At 38.9% G+C, this 17,635-nt stretch overlaps 3 protein-coding genes across 3 annotated transcripts; 1 reads left to right on the top strand and 2 right to left on the bottom strand.

Annotated features, from left to right (window-relative positions):
* Positions 1–352: 352 nt before the first annotated feature.
* On the bottom strand, positions 353–9,244 carry LOC116308797 (ATP-binding cassette sub-family C member 4). Its single transcript, XM_031719286.2, has 7 exons — positions 9,010–9,244; positions 7,245–7,813; positions 6,244–6,623; positions 4,346–5,706; positions 2,920–3,490; positions 2,482–2,618; positions 353–2,295 (listed from the first exon to the last, which is right to left on the bottom strand). The coding sequence occupies exons 2-7, from the start codon at positions 7,785–7,787 to the stop codon at positions 1,382–1,384; spliced, it is 3,906 nt and encodes a 1,301-aa protein (XP_031575146.2). The 5' UTR covers positions 7,788–7,813; positions 9,010–9,244; the 3' UTR covers positions 353–1,381.
* Positions 9,245–10,545: 1,301 nt separating this feature from the next.
* LOC116308794 (protein FAM114A2-like) lies at positions 10,546–14,452 on the top strand. The gene is made up of 5 exons (XM_031719284.2): positions 10,546–11,406; positions 11,626–11,909; positions 12,386–12,570; positions 12,926–13,078; positions 13,303–14,452. The coding sequence occupies exons 1-5, from the start codon at positions 10,649–10,651 to the stop codon at positions 13,951–13,953; spliced, it is 2,031 nt and encodes a 676-aa protein (XP_031575144.1). The 5' UTR covers positions 10,546–10,648; the 3' UTR covers positions 13,954–14,452.
* LOC116308796 (BTB/POZ domain-containing protein 6-B) lies at positions 14,242–16,314 on the bottom strand. Its single transcript, XM_031719285.2, has 2 exons — positions 14,834–16,314; positions 14,242–14,719 (listed from the first exon to the last, which is right to left on the bottom strand). The coding sequence occupies exon 1, from the start codon at positions 16,170–16,172 to the stop codon at positions 14,877–14,879; it is 1,296 nt and encodes a 431-aa protein (XP_031575145.1). The 5' UTR covers positions 16,173–16,314; the 3' UTR covers positions 14,242–14,719; positions 14,834–14,876.
* Positions 16,315–17,635: the final 1,321 nt, after the last annotated feature.

Below are 17,635 nucleotides of genomic sequence, written 5' to 3'. Positions count from 1 at the left end.
TTAAAAATAGAAATAAACAATTCAAGAATGAAAAAAAAGGAATGAGGTACTGTTATCTAAAAGTGTAAACTAATCGTCAAAGGGGAAAACAGGGAAAATGGAGGTAAAAATGGGACACATGGAAAAACTTTATCATATTTGTATCCCAATTTATTCGTATTCTTTTAACCATTTATGTTTATGAATGCTGTTATCTAAAAGTGTAAACTAATCGTCAAAGGGGAAAACAGGGAAAATGGAGGTAAAAATGGGATACATGGAAAAACTTTATCATATTTGTATCCCACTTTATTCGTATTCTTTTAACCATTTATGTTTATGAATTTTTTTTTTTTTTTTTTTTTTTTTTTTTTTTTGCAACTACTCAATTAAAAGATTTGATTTGAATCAAAGAACCAGGGAGTTAGGAGAAAGAACTTTTACAGATTTAGCGGAACGTATTTGTGTTACCAAAAAAGCATAAATGAAGTACATAACAGATTGATGGATTAAGGGATCATGATCACCAAACATGATCTGATGGATTGTTACTTCATTTTGAGTATAGGAAATTTATTCTTTCAATAGTTGGTTTGCTATGGTAATAGTCCCCTTCACATAGTGTTCCCTGTGCCAGCTTGAAAGGTAGCCGTGCCTTTGCATCGAAGCAAGACGAACGGTAAGCTTGCAATGATAGTGACGTGAATAATTGTCCAAAGTGTTAAAAAAGGTCTCTATTATTGCAAGCTCACCGTTCGTCTTGCTTCGATGCAAAGGCACGGCTACCTTTCAAGATGGCGCAGGGAACTGGGAAAGGGACTATTATGATGTACTAAGAAGAATTATGAGATATTATTAAGGCGGTAGGAACTTGTAGATAAATTGGATCACACCGTAAAAAGCTTTGTGAAACTGACGTTTCGGACGTTAGTCCTTCGTCGGAGTAAGTGTTAGGACTAAAGATTCTCTGTGAAGTGAAGGACTAAGGTCCAAAACGTCAGTTTCACAAAGCTTTTTACACTGTGATCCAATTTATCTACAAGTTCCTACTGTTTTATTGAGAAACACCGACGCAGTCCACGCTAGTCCTACTAGTTAACACCAGATATTGTTAAGGATTATTAGATTTTTATAAGATTATTTCTAGGCCTTACAAACAAACGTGTTTTTACTAAAGTAAATTACTTTATGTTATCGACCAAGATCTTTGGTGGACAAAGAAAAACTACTTTTAAACGGAGCGCTATCAAGATTCATATGAACTGACAGCCAGTTGAGTACAACAAGAACCACGTCTAAGTTTATACAGAGAGCGCAGTAGAGAAGCGATTCTTTAGCTTTTTATTCTATTACGTATCAATTATTTGGGTTTTTGTTGTAATTTAAAGCGAATAACTGAAGATTACATTGCGCATTGGCTGTTGTAAAGATGCGCAAAAAATCCATCACTTTTCTTCAACAGTTTCTCCGGTTTATCGAACTCGGTGATATGACCGTTATCAAGAACCATTACGCGGTCATAATCGATAACAGTGCTCAGCCTGTAAGGAATGGTAATAATAGTAGTATTCCTGAACTTGGATCGTATCAGCTCTTGGATTAGCCGGTCAGTTTTGTAGTCGACGCCAGCAGTGGCCTCGTCCATGACTAGTATCTTAGCGTTGTGAAGAAGTGCTCTTGCAATAGCAAAGAGCTGCTTCTCACTCGGTCCCAGCGTTGATAAGCACTCCCCCATGTCCTGGTACAGCTGTTTGGGTAGCGCCTCTACCCATGCTCGAATATGCGTCTTCTCAAGGACTTCCCAGATTTGTCGATCTGTGTGTTTGTTAAAAGGGTCGACGTTGGCGCGCACATTGCCACAAAAGATAATGGGATCTTTGGTTATGACGGAAATTCCCTGACGCATGCGCTGTAAGTTCATTCCCTTGACATCCACGTCGTCAATAATAATCTTGCCATCGATTTCCGGCATGCGGAACAAGGCGTGAATGATAGAAGACTTCCCCGTGCCATTTCTACCCACGATTCCTATTTTTTCGCGGGGGTAGATTGAGATGGTCAGATCCTTTAAAGCCTTCTTCCCACCTGTTTTATATGCTAGGCTAACATGATCGAAGTGTATTCGTCCCGCGCTCGGCCAAGGCTCGTGGGGACGGGTCCGGATGTTGTAGCCGGGTTCAGGTTTGATCTTGGCCAAGTCCATCACCTTTTGTACGCATGTCATGTAGCTGTCTACATCAGAGCAGCGCTTAACACCATATATGGACATCTCGCAGGCCATTTGTATGGTGTATACTAAAGATATGCCTGTTAGGGCTTAGAAAAGAAATATTGCTGCGTGTAAGTGACCAATTCAATGTTGGTAACATTTTACAAAGCAACGTATTTTGTCACAGCCCACCAATCAAAGTTAACCGAGTTTGATGCAAATTAGGTAGACCTACATAAAATATAATAAAGTTTGATTAACGCGCAAAGTTACATAGAATAACAGTTACTTACCTGCATCTAAGTTCATGAAATGCGCACCAAAAACAACGATAGACAGGAACACCATGGACAGCAAATCAATGCGCAAACCTATCCAAGCCTCACACGTAACTGCAGCACAACATGCTTGACTGTATGTGTCTTGGTACCTAAGCAAAGATAGAGAAGGTACTTAACATTATAGATACTAACTGCGCTTGTTTGCTAGAATCATTGATATTGATTTAGGGGGAGGTTTGGCGAGCCTCTTATAGCGTACGCAGCGCGCGCGCACTGCAATTGCACTCCGCCCGTAGAAGAATCACAAAAAGCTACTTATTTCTTTTCCAGGGTTTAAAGAGTGAAGTAGAATCTAGGGTGGACGAGAAGAAAAAAGAATTGACACGACCCTGAAGCGGGGTGCGGAGTAAATGGACGAAGTCTAATTTTGGATTTTAAGATATGCGTTACCTGAATACTTCCTCGGTAAATTCTTCCTGCACATCATAATGTCGAATAACCATAATTCCATTTAACATTTCAGTGAAGTGCTTAAACACCGGTAAACAATTATTAGTCCCAAGAATCTTAATCTGCCTCGATGCTTTCAGATAATAATTCCAATAGCAGATGAACAACAGCAACAGAGGAATCGCAAAAAGAAAGATAAATGGATTCAGAAAAGACGGCAGGAGGAGAGCAGACAAGTTGAATAGAGTGCCCTGCATGGCGTCCAGGAACACCCCAGGGAGAAGCTCATCCGTTGACGCCACGTCTTTGCAGAAACACTTAAGTATCGTGTGTTTAGAATTGTTATCAAAGTAGTCAGCTGGTCCTTTGAGTATCGCTTCTAACAGCTTATCGTGGAGTCGATCGGATGACCTGAGAGTGGTGGAGATGAAAGTCGCTGCGCGAATGATGACGAGGAAAAAAGACGTTGCGACAAGGGCTGCGTAGATGTACCATGTCTCATCGCTTGTCATCAGGTTGGTTGATGTATGACTGATGTACAGAAGCCATACGTCTGGCGCTGTTAGAGCAACTGTCAAAAAGAGGTTCAGAATGATTTAGAGTGCATACTAGAGGAGGATCCAGGGTTATCAAGTCATGCATTGCGTGTGAGGTATAACATATTCCATTTAAACCGCTATAAATGAATATTTTCGAGGTTGAAAGAACCAATTGTACTTAAGTAGAGTGTATGTAATACCTTTTATCGTTATCTATTTTTTAAATTCTTCGAGAAATTTAGAGATACTTGCGGAAATACTGGCGTACTTTCAGGTTCAGTACAGACCCTACAACTGACTACTTTTGTTTGCCAAATTAGTCGAACATAACTTCATTAAATACTAAAGAAATATCTAGTATTGTTTTGGTTATTAGTAGAATTATATTTACAAAAAAAGATGCACATTAACCAGTTGAAACCAAAGAAAACAATAATAAGCACGCAAAGGCGCTTGGGATAGCCCTGGATCCTCTTCTAATATTCGTTAAAACCTTAACTAACAAATTTGTACAAATTACTGTGCAAAGTTTTGTAAGGTGTACAGTCTACTGATGAGGTCTACTGAACTTACTAAGTTGTGCAAATCTGTGCAATATATATCCCTGACGAATGTTTTTACGGATATATGGTATGCACTCTAGTGTAGGTGTTACAATGCTAATTATCATTACTATTATCATTCTACTCCTGTTTCCTCGCTACAATTTACTCGTACTATCATCCCTACTGCCATCCTCAAAGTTTGTGCCCCACTAAGTTAAACGCTGGTATCCAGAGGGGACCTGTAGTTTAAGGGCTTGCGCTTCACAACGTAGCATTTTGATTGCCGCGTGAGACAACGTAAAACAAGACATATTATTCCTATGCTATTGTAATAATTCCTACCTTGCACACCAAGGAATATGAGACAGCACATTGGAATCAGTGGACTCCATAACCCGATCTTAAAGAAATCCCAGTAAGTCGTCCATGTTACGGTTTGTACAGCAGCGTCCACGACCTGTGCGTTCTGATGGTTGTCAGACGGAATCATAACCTCGGGTTCATCTCTCATCAATGAATCATTCACTCTCTCTTTAAAATCGTTCCCATATCCAACACCGTGCAGCTTTGCAGGTCTATAACCCATCATAGGTGACGTCACCTCGTTGATTATAGTCCCACCTCGCATGGTTAGGATTTGGTCGGCTCGTTCAACATACTGCAGTTGCCTACTGACCATAATGCGAAGTCTCTTAGATAAAAGTCCACAGATGCACTTATCAAATACTTTTTCAGCAGATTTAGTGTTGACAAGTCTGAGTGGATCGTCCAGAAGGTAAATATCCGCATCAGCAAATGCTGCGCGCGCAAGACATATGCGCGCCTTCTGGTCATCGGTCAGCTGTATTGCCTGTGAGCCTATGATCGTCAAATCTCCGTCGGGAAGTTTATCTAAAAGTTTCTGCAAGTTACAGGCATTGATAACAGCCTGGTACCGAAAGGGATTAAAACTTCGACCAAAGGTAATATTCTGTCTGAAAGACTGTGTGAAAATCACAGGGTTCTGTGGTACATAGGCGATCTTACCCTCGTGCGCAATGGTCCCTTCAATGGCAGGCAGTTCCTCCAAGACTGCAGCTAAAAGAGACGACTTCCCGCACCCTGGGGGCCCATTTATGAGCGTCAACTCTTTAGCATTTGCTTTGAATGTCAAATTTTGCAAGACAGGGGCTTTGTTTTCCCCATTCCAGTAACAAGTTAGGTTGCTCGAAGATACGAACCTCTCGGGAAAGTTTTCAGGATCTGAAGTCTCGGCAAACTCTTCGTTATACTTCGGAACCTCAAGAGCCGAAGTCTTCTTGATGTCAGAGTAAATCTTGTTGACGTCGTCTCGAGTAATGAACTCAGAGAGCTCATTCTTTGTCAAGTCGAGGAAAGATCTAGACTTAAGGGACCTTTTGAGCTTATTGTTCTTCGTTCCAAGTTGGGATGGTTCTTCAATTTGAAGAAACGCCTGGATGCGACTGACAGAGGCAGAGTATTCACTGATATAGCTTACTGCTGAAGCATACAACGACGATGAAGAAAGCCTAATCATTCGTATCAGCGCTACAGTCATGAAGATGTTATACACGTTGAGTTGCACGTTAGCCACGGCTAGTGTTGTCAAGGAAACGAACACTGCAATTGTTGTACTGGTGTAGAATAGAGTTGCGAAGGATGCCAAGATGGCGCTTTTTTGCACCAGCACTTGTGCTTCTTTTCTGCAACAACATATAATTCCAAAGTTAAAAAAACACAAAACGAAATAAAAGTAAGACAAAGTAGCGCGACGTTTCGGTGTCGGCACGATAACGAATTATTTTTTAAAATGCTCAAAACTTGGGGGAATAAATAGAATAGAACTTGTTATTTCACATAGCATGGTGAGTGTAAGGACTCTTTGTCTTTATTCCAAGTCTAAATCAAACAAAATCATAAAACCCTGTGCATGAATAATAGCAAATGACGGATAGGGCTTGGGTACCTGACATTGAAAGGCGATAATTGGATTCATGAGACTTATTCACGTGATTGATACTTATCAGTAGGTTGCTACGGAGATTACGGTCAATTGTTCAGCAGAAATCGCAATTTGAAGTACTTTTGAGGATTTTGCGTGCGATACGATTTTCGCGCGTAGAAATAATCATAAACATTTCTAGTCATATTTAGATTTATGCTGTAAGATTGCCTTCTGGTTGGCATTATCTGATTAACATTCCTACATGTAAGGAAATATATACAGAATCCCCACAAACCTTCTATATTTCAGCGCCTTCTCTTTGTATATCCCCTCCCAAGCATTCATCTTAACACACCGGAGATTGGACACAATGTTTTTAATGATGAACATGCGTCGATCCAGCCAGTGTCTTATTCTCGATCTCATCTTGATGCACACATCCCATACACCAATGTAGTAGCCAATCAGAAACACCACGAACACCATACCAGTCAATGCTGGGAGATCTATCAGTTGCCATAGAAACGCAGTGATGGCGACGATTTCCAAAGAGCCTTCCACCAGGAATCCTATTTTTAGAATAACCTGGTCAAAGCGCTGACAATCACGTGTTACCAGCTCGAGGACCGTTTCGTTGGATGTCTTCGTCATTTCCTTTTGTCTCATTCTCAGAGCCTACGGTTTGAAAAAAGTATTTAATCAAACAGGGTGATACTGGACGACAAAAGCTGGAACTTGCTTGAATTGACTGATCATGGATTTTTCACAGATATACTTGTACGAAGGACTAGTCATTGGATGTGAAAGAGATGAATTGGATGTGATTGGAATGGATGTGTTTGAAATGGATTGGATGTGACTGAGATGGATTGGATATATATCACTGGAAATGGATGTGATTGGAATGGAAATCTTGTATAATTTATAAGAATTACACATTGTTTGCAGTGCGCAGGCTGTGTATGCATATATTACTTCCATATGCATTGCGCAAACTCCATTCACATGGATTGTGCAGTCTACAAAGTGCGCACTGTCCACACCACAAATACATAAAATCTGCGTGCCTGTTTATGCAGTATACATGCTATTTTTCCGTACGTTGCGCAAACTTCGCATATGGTTTGCGCACTGTATATATGCAATACAGGGCTTGTAGAAAGGTGGCGCATAACTCATTATACATTGAACAATCAGTTAATGTGTATTGCGCACGCTGTACATGCAATATACGACATACTAACCGTCAAAACATATCAATAGACAATGTGCATTGCGCAATTGTAGTATTTATACCTTTTTATAAATAAGACCTGTTGTTGCCGACCTCCAGCGCATTCCCAGTAACTGTGCCTTAGCATGGAACTGATTGAGCACGACAGCTCTGAGCAGCGAGCTGAGACACAAACCAGCCGAGAACACATACACCAGCGGATCACCCCGTGCATTCTTGTTCCCTAGCAACGCGGACAGCAAGAGACCCAGTAGAAGAGGTTGAAGAATATTGCAAGCGACGCCAATGAACAATGAAAAACTCAATAAAGCAAATTCACTCCATTGTAAGATTCGTATCAAGGCTCTTGTCAACCTGGCTTCCCTGCCTTTAAGGTACGAATCTTGGATCTCTTGACTCCAGGACGTGTCGAGTTTTTCAGTCAATTCTTTGGATCTGTCTTCGTCGAGGAGGGGATAAAGGTCGCACGGATCAAGCGCGCGACGATTGCCTATCTTTATAATGCTGTTCATCCAGCAGAATGACAGCCTTGACATGACTCCTGCTCTTTCTTTGGGGTTCCTCATGAACAACGAATACTTCCATGTTTTGTCCAATCCTGCCATGCTCTCTAACCACTGAACTATAACTCCTATTTAAAAAATATTTGTAAAACTGTGTAAGATGGTGTATATGAAGAATTATGGTTGCGCTTTTATGCTCCTGAACTCTGGCACTCTCTTCCGTCTTCAATAAGAAACAATGCAAGCCTTTCGCTCTTCAAGTCATCTCTCATTTGTTTAAATTAGCATTCAATTTGCGATATTTCGTGTAATCTTTTTTCCTGAGCGCCTACAGCAGTTCTGGATACGCGCTTTACGAATGCTTATCATTATCTAAAAATTTAACATGCATTGTTTGTCTTTCGACTAAGTAGCCAATGGTCTTGGTAGATTTTGGGTGGTTTTTGTATCTAGTACGAATACTTTTTCGAACAAAAAATAGATGGCTATTCATCTTGCATGTACTACAACTCAGAGTTTTTGTAAGTTTTGGGTCATTTCTCTTACAGCTTTTGAATATTTTACCAAACATAACTAGCTGATACAGATAAATAAATCAAAAGCTTATGATCATGAATATTCATATTGCACTTAAAGAGGTGGCCATTTGAAGAAATCAAAGCTAAAACTATGAATTAATAAAGTCTATTTGTTCTATAAATATGCAGTTTGGAAAGAAAAGTCAGTCTGCATATGCATTTTACAATATCTTACATGTAATTGCAATGATTATCGGCAAAATAGCAAACCTTTTGAGAAGAATTTTAGATTCTTATTCGGAATCCGGGCCTTCACTTGTAAGATTTTCTTTAGATATCAATACATAATCTAGTTTTAATTCCAAGCAAGAAAACTGTTTAAACAATTAATTTTTTTTGTTTCTTCTTCTTTACTCAAAAGCAAAGTCTAGTGAACACAAAGAGAAAAAGAAGGAAAGTTTTAAACTCTTAAAGATTTCTTTGAGCACCTGAAAATCTGGAAAAACATCTCTTCAAATTAGTTTCCACTTTTCAAGCATCAGAAGCTGAAGAATTTGAAGAAAAATTAATGAATAAGCGGCAAAATATTTGTAGACGATAACTACAGAATGACTTCCTAATTCCTTGAAATTTGAAAGCTCGATTCCAAAATAAAACGTACAATTGTGGAACATGGTGTTTCTGTAATGAGACCAGTTTATTAGTTCGAATGAAGTGTATGACAAAATATTGCATATTTTTTTATAATAACTTCATAATTCCTACTTTACTTCGCCTAATATAGGTGCAATATATATTATAGTTACCTTGGTATACAATTTTTACCGGGCTTTCATCACCGTCTTCTTGTCCTGAACCGTCTCATGAAGTATTTCTCAACGAATTTTATTCCTGACCCAAATCTTCACGTAACGCCTTTCGAGCGCACTTGTGGTTTTATCCAAAAAAGTTCCACAACAGAATGAACTCCAAAACCGTTAGAATGTCCACAGTTTTGAAATCTCTTTGATTCTACCAACCATTATGATGTGGTTGTGGTGTTTCAGTATATTTTCAAGCATTTACCTTCGAAATAGAAGCTTCACATCTAGTATGATTGCAAGGAATGGCCGATACGTGGGAATTAATCATAACTTGAACAGAAAAGGTGTTAAAATGATAACATGATAACAAACAATAATCAACACCTATAAGATAACGAATTCGAGCCATTTCAAGCAATTTCAAGCCATCAACAAAACATTTTTTCCTGTAAATCAGATGATTTCATTCTATTATTCGCATGATTTTCATATACTTTGAAAACTTGTTACATTTTTTTCAGCAGACTCAAGGAAGTTCAATGTATCGCACACAGATGGTCTGGTCAAAGGCCGACACATCTCAAAATACCGCAATTTTTAAATTAAGGGGTTTTGGAAACAAAACCTACCATTTTTGATGTATTTTTAATGAAAAAGCGAGGCGAAACATACTGTTGGTTTGGATAATTTTCCACTTTTACTCAATAAAAAAACTATTTTTTAAAGTTTTAAACCATGGCAAACAAAAATTAGCACTCAGTTTTGAAGATTATTACGTTTGGAAAAAGAAATTTGACAATAAAAGAACTTTATTCTTGCAAATGGATTGACTTAACGGAATCTCATAAATGGTTTTTCAGTAATATGTTGTTACTAATAAAATACTAAAACTACAAACAAACGAAAATCCACAGAGTTTTTCTCAGAGCTAAAAGTTTTTTCTATCATTTTTCGATCGAGTTCTATGTGTAATGGGCTTGATGTCTAGTGTGTTTCGATTGTCATGATAACAGTTTTACTTGATCTGATTGGATGAAACAAAGGTGTAATTTGCGTATTATAAAACAAATAGCACGCACACCGCTAGCTAGGAATCAAAAAAATTAGTTTCTGCGGGGGGGGGGAAAAATTCCTTTGCCTCGCCGGCTTGTCCAAGTTTTTTTTAAGGTCTTAGAGATAAAAATTACTTTTACTGTCCGCTTGTTGTGATAAAGGTGTAGTTATCATAGACCTAAAGCTTGATGACGTTTCATACCTACATTTCCAGAATCCCTTTCGGTAGTTTTTTTGTTATGCTAATTTTCACTATTGTCTTGATATGAAGAAAGATCTTGAAAAAGAATGTGGTCAGTTTTGGTAAGAAACCTATTTAGGGTTAAACTCTTTTAGGAACATTTCTTCTTGTGCAAAATTAAATAGCCTTTGGATTTAATTTGGAGAAGCTGTCGCTAGGCGACACCATTTGCATTCACGAGCCACCTTAACTTTGATTCCATAGATTGCCGTGGAAGAATGGTAACCACAACATGTGTCTAGATCCTAGGCCTACACGGTCATTAATGGTTCTGGAATCGAATATCGATCCTAAAAATTGTGGAGAAATTTAACATATTTTATACACCGTTAAAACGTATGATCAGCGATGGATAAACCTAAGAGAAGCAATCGAGTAAAATCAGAGAGCAGTGAAGACGAAGACGATTTCGAAAGTGCCGATGAAGGCGAAGAAAGTCGACAAAATCCTCGACCGCCATCTTTAGCCACGTCAGCTGACGATGGGAAAAATTCCACGTCAAAAAGTCAAGTAACTAAGGAGAAAACAGGACAAAAAACACAAGAAATGGCTGCTCCAGAAACTTTTTCTTCTTTACCTTCAGATAAATCGGAGGAAATTGAGAAAACGGAAGGGGATACCTCGAATAGTAGTGAATCTTGTCCGACGGGTGTTGATCAAGGGGTTGACATGAGGAGCTCGAAGTCTGCAGACTTGGAAGGAGATCTATCTCATTCTGACCTTCAAGAACAAAAACCAGAAGGAAACGAAGATTCAAAGCCTTCTGGAGATGGCTCCGTTGCGCAAGATGTGAGTGATGATGATGAAATACAGTTTAAAATCGACTCAGAGAAGCCAAATGTGGACACTAGTGAGTTAGAGAAGACACAGGTAGACAAGACACTCGAAGTACACAAAGAAAGTACTCATCAAGAAGACGACAATGAAGACTTTCAAAATATTAAAGTAGAAGAAGAAAAGGGAAGTTCCATTGAAAAGAAAGAAGATAGTAACGCTGAAGAAAAGTCGAAAGAAAATGCCCCAGATGAAAGGCAAGCTAATGTTGAGGATTCTGCTAAAGTTGACAAAATTTCGTCGGAGAAGTCTGCAGAAGCAGTTGGTGAAAGGTTAGTAGGGATCGTTAATTATTTATCGGGGAGGCGGGGGGGGAGTGTAGTAATGGGGAACTTGAAATTTTAGTGATTTTGAATGATAAATTTTGCTCCGGTTTTTGCTATTTTCTCACTCTATCCCCCCTATTTTTGCAAACTATTTTATATCCATTAAACTGGTCAGGTTCAAATATAGATATTAATATTATTTTCTATTTTTTTAACATTTTTTAGTGTCAAGCCTCCACCAAAAGAGGGTGCTGAACCTCATTGTGAAGATGTATGGGGGTGGGGTGGTTGGGGAACCATGTTGTCCTCAGTGTCATCAGGATTGTCTTCTGTCATTGAGAAGGTAGAGACATCACTTGGGATCCCTGAACCAGAGGTAATGGCTAAAAAAATAACTGAAGATGAGAAGCAGGCCAAAGAAAACCAGCCAGAAAAGGTTATTGAAACTGAACCAACAACAGAATCTCCACCAGAGGGACCAACACCAGAGAGTATTGAACAAGCTAGAGGTAGGGATTTTTTACTGTACAGGAATAAAGTGCACTGGATCATAAGTGAGTTGAGTTTGTTTGATGTGTTGTTCTCTCCCTTGCCACAAAAGTTTTCTCTGGGATCTCCGGTTTCCTCCCTCCGTAAAAAGCAACATGTAAGTTGAGTGTTGTATGTTGTAAATATAGAATGTAGTGGTAGTGCGTGTGGAGGGAACCTGAAGGAATAGCCCCGTTTGAGGGGTGGTGGTTGTAAAATATATTACTAGGCAAAATGTAGTTAGACTAAAGCCCCACCCCCTTCCATTATTCCCTTCCTCTCTATGGTACCTGCCTTGATTACGAGTTGATAGATTAAGTCTAGTGCTAGAAAAAAGTCAGTTATTTCTTTTGTAATGGAAAATCAGAATAATGCTGCCACAAAAATGGTGTCCAAGTTCCCAAAGAAACAGGCTTTAGTAAGCAAATACAAACAGCCGTTCTTTTTCTCTCTCTAGGTGAGGAGGAAGATAGCTCGTATTTTGCAGGGTTTGGTGTGCGAGGTCTGACTGATGTTGTTTCTGAAGGCCTTGGTGCATTGGAGTACATCGGCAAGAAGACCATGGATGTGATATCAGAGGGAGACCCCGGTCTGAGGAGCAGGAGAGAAGTTCTAATGCCTAAAGAACCAACTTTATCCCAGGTATTGGACATTATTATTGAAAATACTTTTGACCCTTTCTTTGGCTCAAAGACCTCTTTACCTTGTGATATCTGTTTTTCCATTTTAGACCACGTCATTTCCTAGAGTATAGTTTCTTTGTTTAACACTTATACATGAGAAGACACATGAATATGGATACCACTCAAACAGAATCTTATATTCAGAGAATGATCTGAAATAGGAAAACATTACATTAAAAGTAAATAGGTCTAATTTCAGAAAGTCTACAATACTCAACCAATGAAGGACATTTTCGAAAGGGTGGGGAGGGTCTAATGAGGACTAGTGGTATTGTCACTGATTCAATGTCTAAAACGTTTGTATTCTTTTGCAGATGCTTCGTGAAGCAAAGGAAGAAGCAGAATACAAAGCCTCCCATCCCGACCACAAGGAAGCCATAGTTAATTTCAGTACAGAATTTGATAAGTTCCAGGGACTAGCACATCTAGAAGCACTGGAGATCCTGTCCAAGGATAGTCTTTCCAAGGTAATTCTAGCTAGTTTGGTTCTGTTTTCCAAGTTGTTGTAGAGCTATAGACCGAGGAATATTTGCAGTAGGATACTCTAAAGGCGTTGGTATGCGCGGCACATATCTTGAAATGCAATGTTACGAGCAATTTTGCCGGTTGTGTGCTCTTCAATCTCCTGCTTTGCAAACGAATAACGAGCAACTTTGAAATTGTTTTTGAGCAGCATTCTCTTATCTTTCAGGTTGAGGCGCACTTTATCGATTTGTCAAGCGAAGATTTAAAGTCTGTAAAACCTTTGCTGCGAACAATTCAAGAGGTCGTAAAATTTACTGAGGATGAAGAAGAAAATGACGACGACGAAGAACAAGACTTTGAGAGTGAACTTTCGGAGTTCCTCAAGGATCTTAACCTGACCCACATACCGAACAAGACAAAAGATGTTGACAAGAGAGTTAGAGAATGGATTGATGCATGCATCACTGAGCAAAACGACGATCCTCTAAGTAAAGACCACTTAGAAATATTTACTGCGGGCATTTCTGCGCTAGCTGAGCTTACAGCCACCACAATCGAACAGTTCCACAAGATTGCTGAAGTGCTGCTTCTGTTAGCAGAAAACACGGACACTTCTGCGCTTGTTCGCGCTCAAAGTCTTAAGAAGTTAACAGTGTGTGTAAGTAGAGAGATATCGAACCTCTCCAGTAAGTTCGCAGGTTGTTTGAGTACCGTGTCGAAGGAATCCCAAGATCCTGAAGCTATTGAATCTTTGATCACGACTCTGTATCTGGAATCAAGTGATAGCAGTCGTTATCTACAGCATGCTCTAAAACTGTTATGTCCTGTCCTTCAGCATTCATCTCTAACAGAGAATACAAGTGCAGGGAAAGTTTAAGATAGTTAAGTTTAATATAAAGATATAGATTACGTTAGATGTTTAGTATGTGTAATAGGACTACATGCTGTCCAATTTGGAAATAATTGAATGAAAAAAATTCCGAGGACTGACAAAATTGGAAGAGGTTGATAATCCGAGTCCAATTTGGCAGTCACAGGAATTTTTGAATTCAATTACTTTTAAATTGGAGAGACATGTAGTTCTATTGCAGATTAATTATATCATCCCAAACTATACTAGACTGATTCCCTAAGTCATAGTTTTCCTCGAAAGAATGCGAATGGAAACGATCCAAAATAATCTTTAATTTGGACAGGAAAGAGAATTTGAAAATAATACAATAGTTGCTTATATGGGATTATAGAGTGATGATACAATTACAGTGAGCACTAATATAAGCATTGTTTCAGTAATGCGTCGTATATATACTTTTTGTATTATCATTTTCTACGTGAAAAAGCTTAAGAACTTATAGAAATAAAATGCGTTTCAGTTACATCAGTGCCTATAAATATAACTGAATTCCCCCTCCCCTTCGCTCAGGACATTAGGATTTTTATCAGCAGATAGGTTGCAAGCATCTAAGTGGGTTCAGCTTCGAAATCTTCGCACAGAATGTTTCTGGACCCCTTTCGAAATCTGACAAATGTCAAGTAACCCCCCCTTACTTTAACCCGGATCTGTGTTGAATGGGGCATCATCGTACCTCATGGCCTTAAGATAGGACTACTGATAGCCAGGACGTACTTGTAAGCTCTCCCTCCTATAGAGTCCAAGACAAAGTATTTAATATTGATGACTTTTCATTTTCGGAATAGTATAGATCCCATTTACTTTTATAGTTTACAGTCACTGAGGTTGAATGAAATATCCTCACCTAACATTTGTATCCTGCTTCCAAATAAGTAGATATTCAGTAATTAACTTAACTCTAGAATGATTGATGGAAACTGTCCTTGTGTTACACCTGTACCATTCCTGGACTTTGTGGATGGAAGATATTGAATCACCAAATCCTCACACTGAACGCTTTCTTTACCATTATCGCCACGGTAAGATCTCGGTCCTTGTATTTTAGCTGCTATAGTGTACCTGACTCCAGGGTCTAAAGGAACAGGCTTGTCAAGGGTAACGGTAAACCCATGGTATTGGTCATCTATCAATTTGTCCTCAGTTTGAAAACTTGATGAACTAAATGCAAGAACCGTGTCAATTTGGTAAATCGTTAATTCCACATTATAACTATTGCCTTGGCTTCCATTTAGACGTACACCAACGAGAGAGACTGCTTTATTGACTGTAAGGTCAATGGCATCGATATTACCGCTATAATTCCATATGTCTCCCGAAAAATCATTGAATCGACTACTGAAAACACTAGCTTTAATCCTACTTTTTTCGTTAAACATTTTTGTTGATGGAGCTAAAGAACTAAACATCTGTACCAACTCCGTTATCTCGTCAGTACTAAGAATTTTACTTGGAAGGACGTTCCCTGCGAATTCCTTCAGTGACATGAGTGGAAACCTTATGAGACGAATGCCTTCTTCACCAAGAATGGATCTCTTTATCTTCTTCTTGTTTTCTATTCCTTTTTCCTTTATTCTCTTCAAAACCCACTTATCTACTGCTTGGAATAAGTCAACTTCTCTGATCTTCAGCCTGTCTCTACCGAGAACTTGGCACAACACTTCATGAGGGACATCAAGAAATGGTTCAGATGAAACAGCTCGTTCAGTCTCTCTATCAACCATATCCCAACAGTGTTGTTCGAGCTTGTCATCTCTCAGGTGTTTCACTTGAGGCAATACTACAAACACATCTTCTGGTTTGAGTTCTTCTTCAAGATATTCTCTGCATTTCTGTTCCAAGAACGGCAACATGTATTTTTTAGCCAGGTACAGAACTTGCATGACGTTACTTCCGTTTAAGCTGACCTCGTCTGAATACATATGATGAAGCATTTCTTGTAATCCTTCCTTGGTGCAGTCTGGTAAATCGATAGTTGGACCAGTCTCTGCCAATTCCCCGTAGAACATGGCCTCAAAGACAGGACTACTGATAGCCAGAACGTACTTGTGAGCTTGAAGAGTGACTCGTCCTCCATTGGAGTCCAAGACAGAGAACTTTACATCACAGAACAAGGACTTGTTGAACGCGTACAGATTACGTTCTCTGACAGTAGACAACTTGTTTTGCCAGCTTGAAGCCTCCATTCTTGATCAGTCACTGTATTGAGTGTAAGAAGTCGAAGAATAACTAGTACGGAAAGAAACAGTGGCCAATCCTAAATGTTTACAGACTTTGGAATTTCTCGGAAATGCCGGAAGAGACTAGTTTCGTAGGAGACTGGAACTACAGTATTTTATTGGGCTCCCTGTGGAGTCCAGGAACAAGAGGATTTTACACGATGTTGTACCCGAAATATTTATGATATGGACTGAATTTTTCGTTGATTTTTCTGATGCAATATCAGTGCTTTCCCTTTGATTTCCTCTCTGGGGCGAATCCAGGGGTGGTAAGGAGAGCTGGCTAGTCATCCCCTCACCCTCCCCTACAGAAATTTATAAGTGTTTTTGTAATTAAAAAAAATTCATTTTTTGCTGGGTTCTCTTCAAGGCCTCAATTTTTTTGAGACAATTTCCCAAGTTTTATGGGTTTCCTGTGGTATCGACTCAAGGTACGCTCGTACCCTGCAACATTCACTTCATTTTGAGATCCTAGCTCCGCCTCTGCCTTTCCCTCTTCATGCTCAGCATATAGAGAAATTTTTTAGAAGTATTTTTATGAGTAGAGCAATACGTTGAGGAGTTTCTAGGTGGCATGGAAAAGCATTGGACTAAACTTTTAATTAATGCTACTGCAGGTGAAACCCTAGTGGGGGTCAGGTAAGTGTATGTAGAAACCTACCACCTCCCAGTTGGTTGGGCATAAACTATTGTGCGGGAATGAATGGTTCAAGCCCTTGCCATAACCATACCTCAGGGTCTTAAAATAACTTTGTAGAAGGTTCTGCCTTTGGTCAGAAATAACCTTCGCCATACCTCAGATGACCACATAAAATGGCGGTACCATCACCTTATTCAGAGAAGTTAAAAATAGAGGGCTTAATTCAAGTTTATCAGTTATGACTGTCATATGTCATCCTCTAAATTAAGCTGATGCATTTATTTTAATCTTAAATGAACACAACAGGCAATAGGGTCTTCAAAGTGCTTTATTTGTCCAACTCTTCATGTCTTGAAAACATACAATTTCATTGGTTGAAACAACTAATTATCTTAACATAAATCACACTGTCCTTGAAAAATATTGTATACAGTATTCAAGAACCTGAATTGGTAAATTGTTTCTCCCATGATAAATGCAATAACCAAAATGGAATTAGCCTAATAAAAGCAGATGCACCCTGAAATTATTAGACCAATTTTAAATCTAAATCTTTTTATAATAATGTATAGATATAAGCATACTTGTATACATATTTAACAAAGAGCAAAAACTGCTAGCTATTACAAACAAATAAAATGTACTGGCTTTGAAGCTGCCGAAGAATGGATAATCTTGAGTGAAGAACTCTTAAAACAATATTCAGAAACAATTTACATTGATCAACAATTCCCCTTAAAATACTACAATTACAAAATTAATAAATACTATAGACACAACCCTCACAAAG

This window comes from Actinia tenebrosa, unplaced genomic scaffold (genome assembly GCF_029948245.1).
Source record: "Actinia tenebrosa isolate PJP-AT-01 unplaced genomic scaffold, QUT_ActTen_1.0 PGA_scaffold6__47_contigs__length_16458017, whole genome shotgun sequence".
NCBI classification, from domain to species: domain Eukaryota; kingdom Metazoa; phylum Cnidaria; class Anthozoa; order Actiniaria; family Actiniidae; genus Actinia; species Actinia tenebrosa.
This window is presented reverse-complemented; position numbering and strand designations above follow the sequence as displayed.

What these genes read in the sequence shown, in the direction of transcription:
- LOC116308797 (XM_031719286.2), bottom strand. Translation starts at nt 7,787, where the DNA reads ATGGCAGGATTGGACAAAACATGGAAGTATTCGTTGTTCATGAGGAAC. An exon ending in CATATTCCTTGGTGTGCAAG is followed by an intron (nt 3,491 to 4,345) that starts GTAGGAATTATT and finishes TCTTTTTGACAG; the next exon opens with TTGCTCTAACAGCGCCAGAC. An exon ending in TTTACCGAGGAAGTATTCAG is followed by an intron (nt 2,619 to 2,919) that starts GTAACGCATATC and finishes ATCTTTGCTTAG; the next exon opens with GTACCAAGACACATACAGTC.
- LOC116308794 (XM_031719284.2), top strand. Translation starts at nt 10,649, where the DNA reads ATGGATAAACCTAAGAGAAGCAATCGAGTAAAATCAGAGAGCAGTGAA. An exon ending in GAGTATTGAACAAGCTAGAG is followed by an intron (nt 11,910 to 12,385) that starts GTAGGGATTTTT and finishes TTCTCTCTCTAG; the next exon opens with GTGAGGAGGAAGATAGCTCG. An exon ending in AAGAACCAACTTTATCCCAG is followed by an intron (nt 12,571 to 12,925) that starts GTATTGGACATT and finishes ATTCTTTTGCAG; the next exon opens with ATGCTTCGTGAAGCAAAGGA.
- LOC116308796 (XM_031719285.2), bottom strand. Translation starts at nt 16,172, where the DNA reads ATGGAGGCTTCAAGCTGGCAAAACAAGTTGTCTACTGTCAGAGAACGT.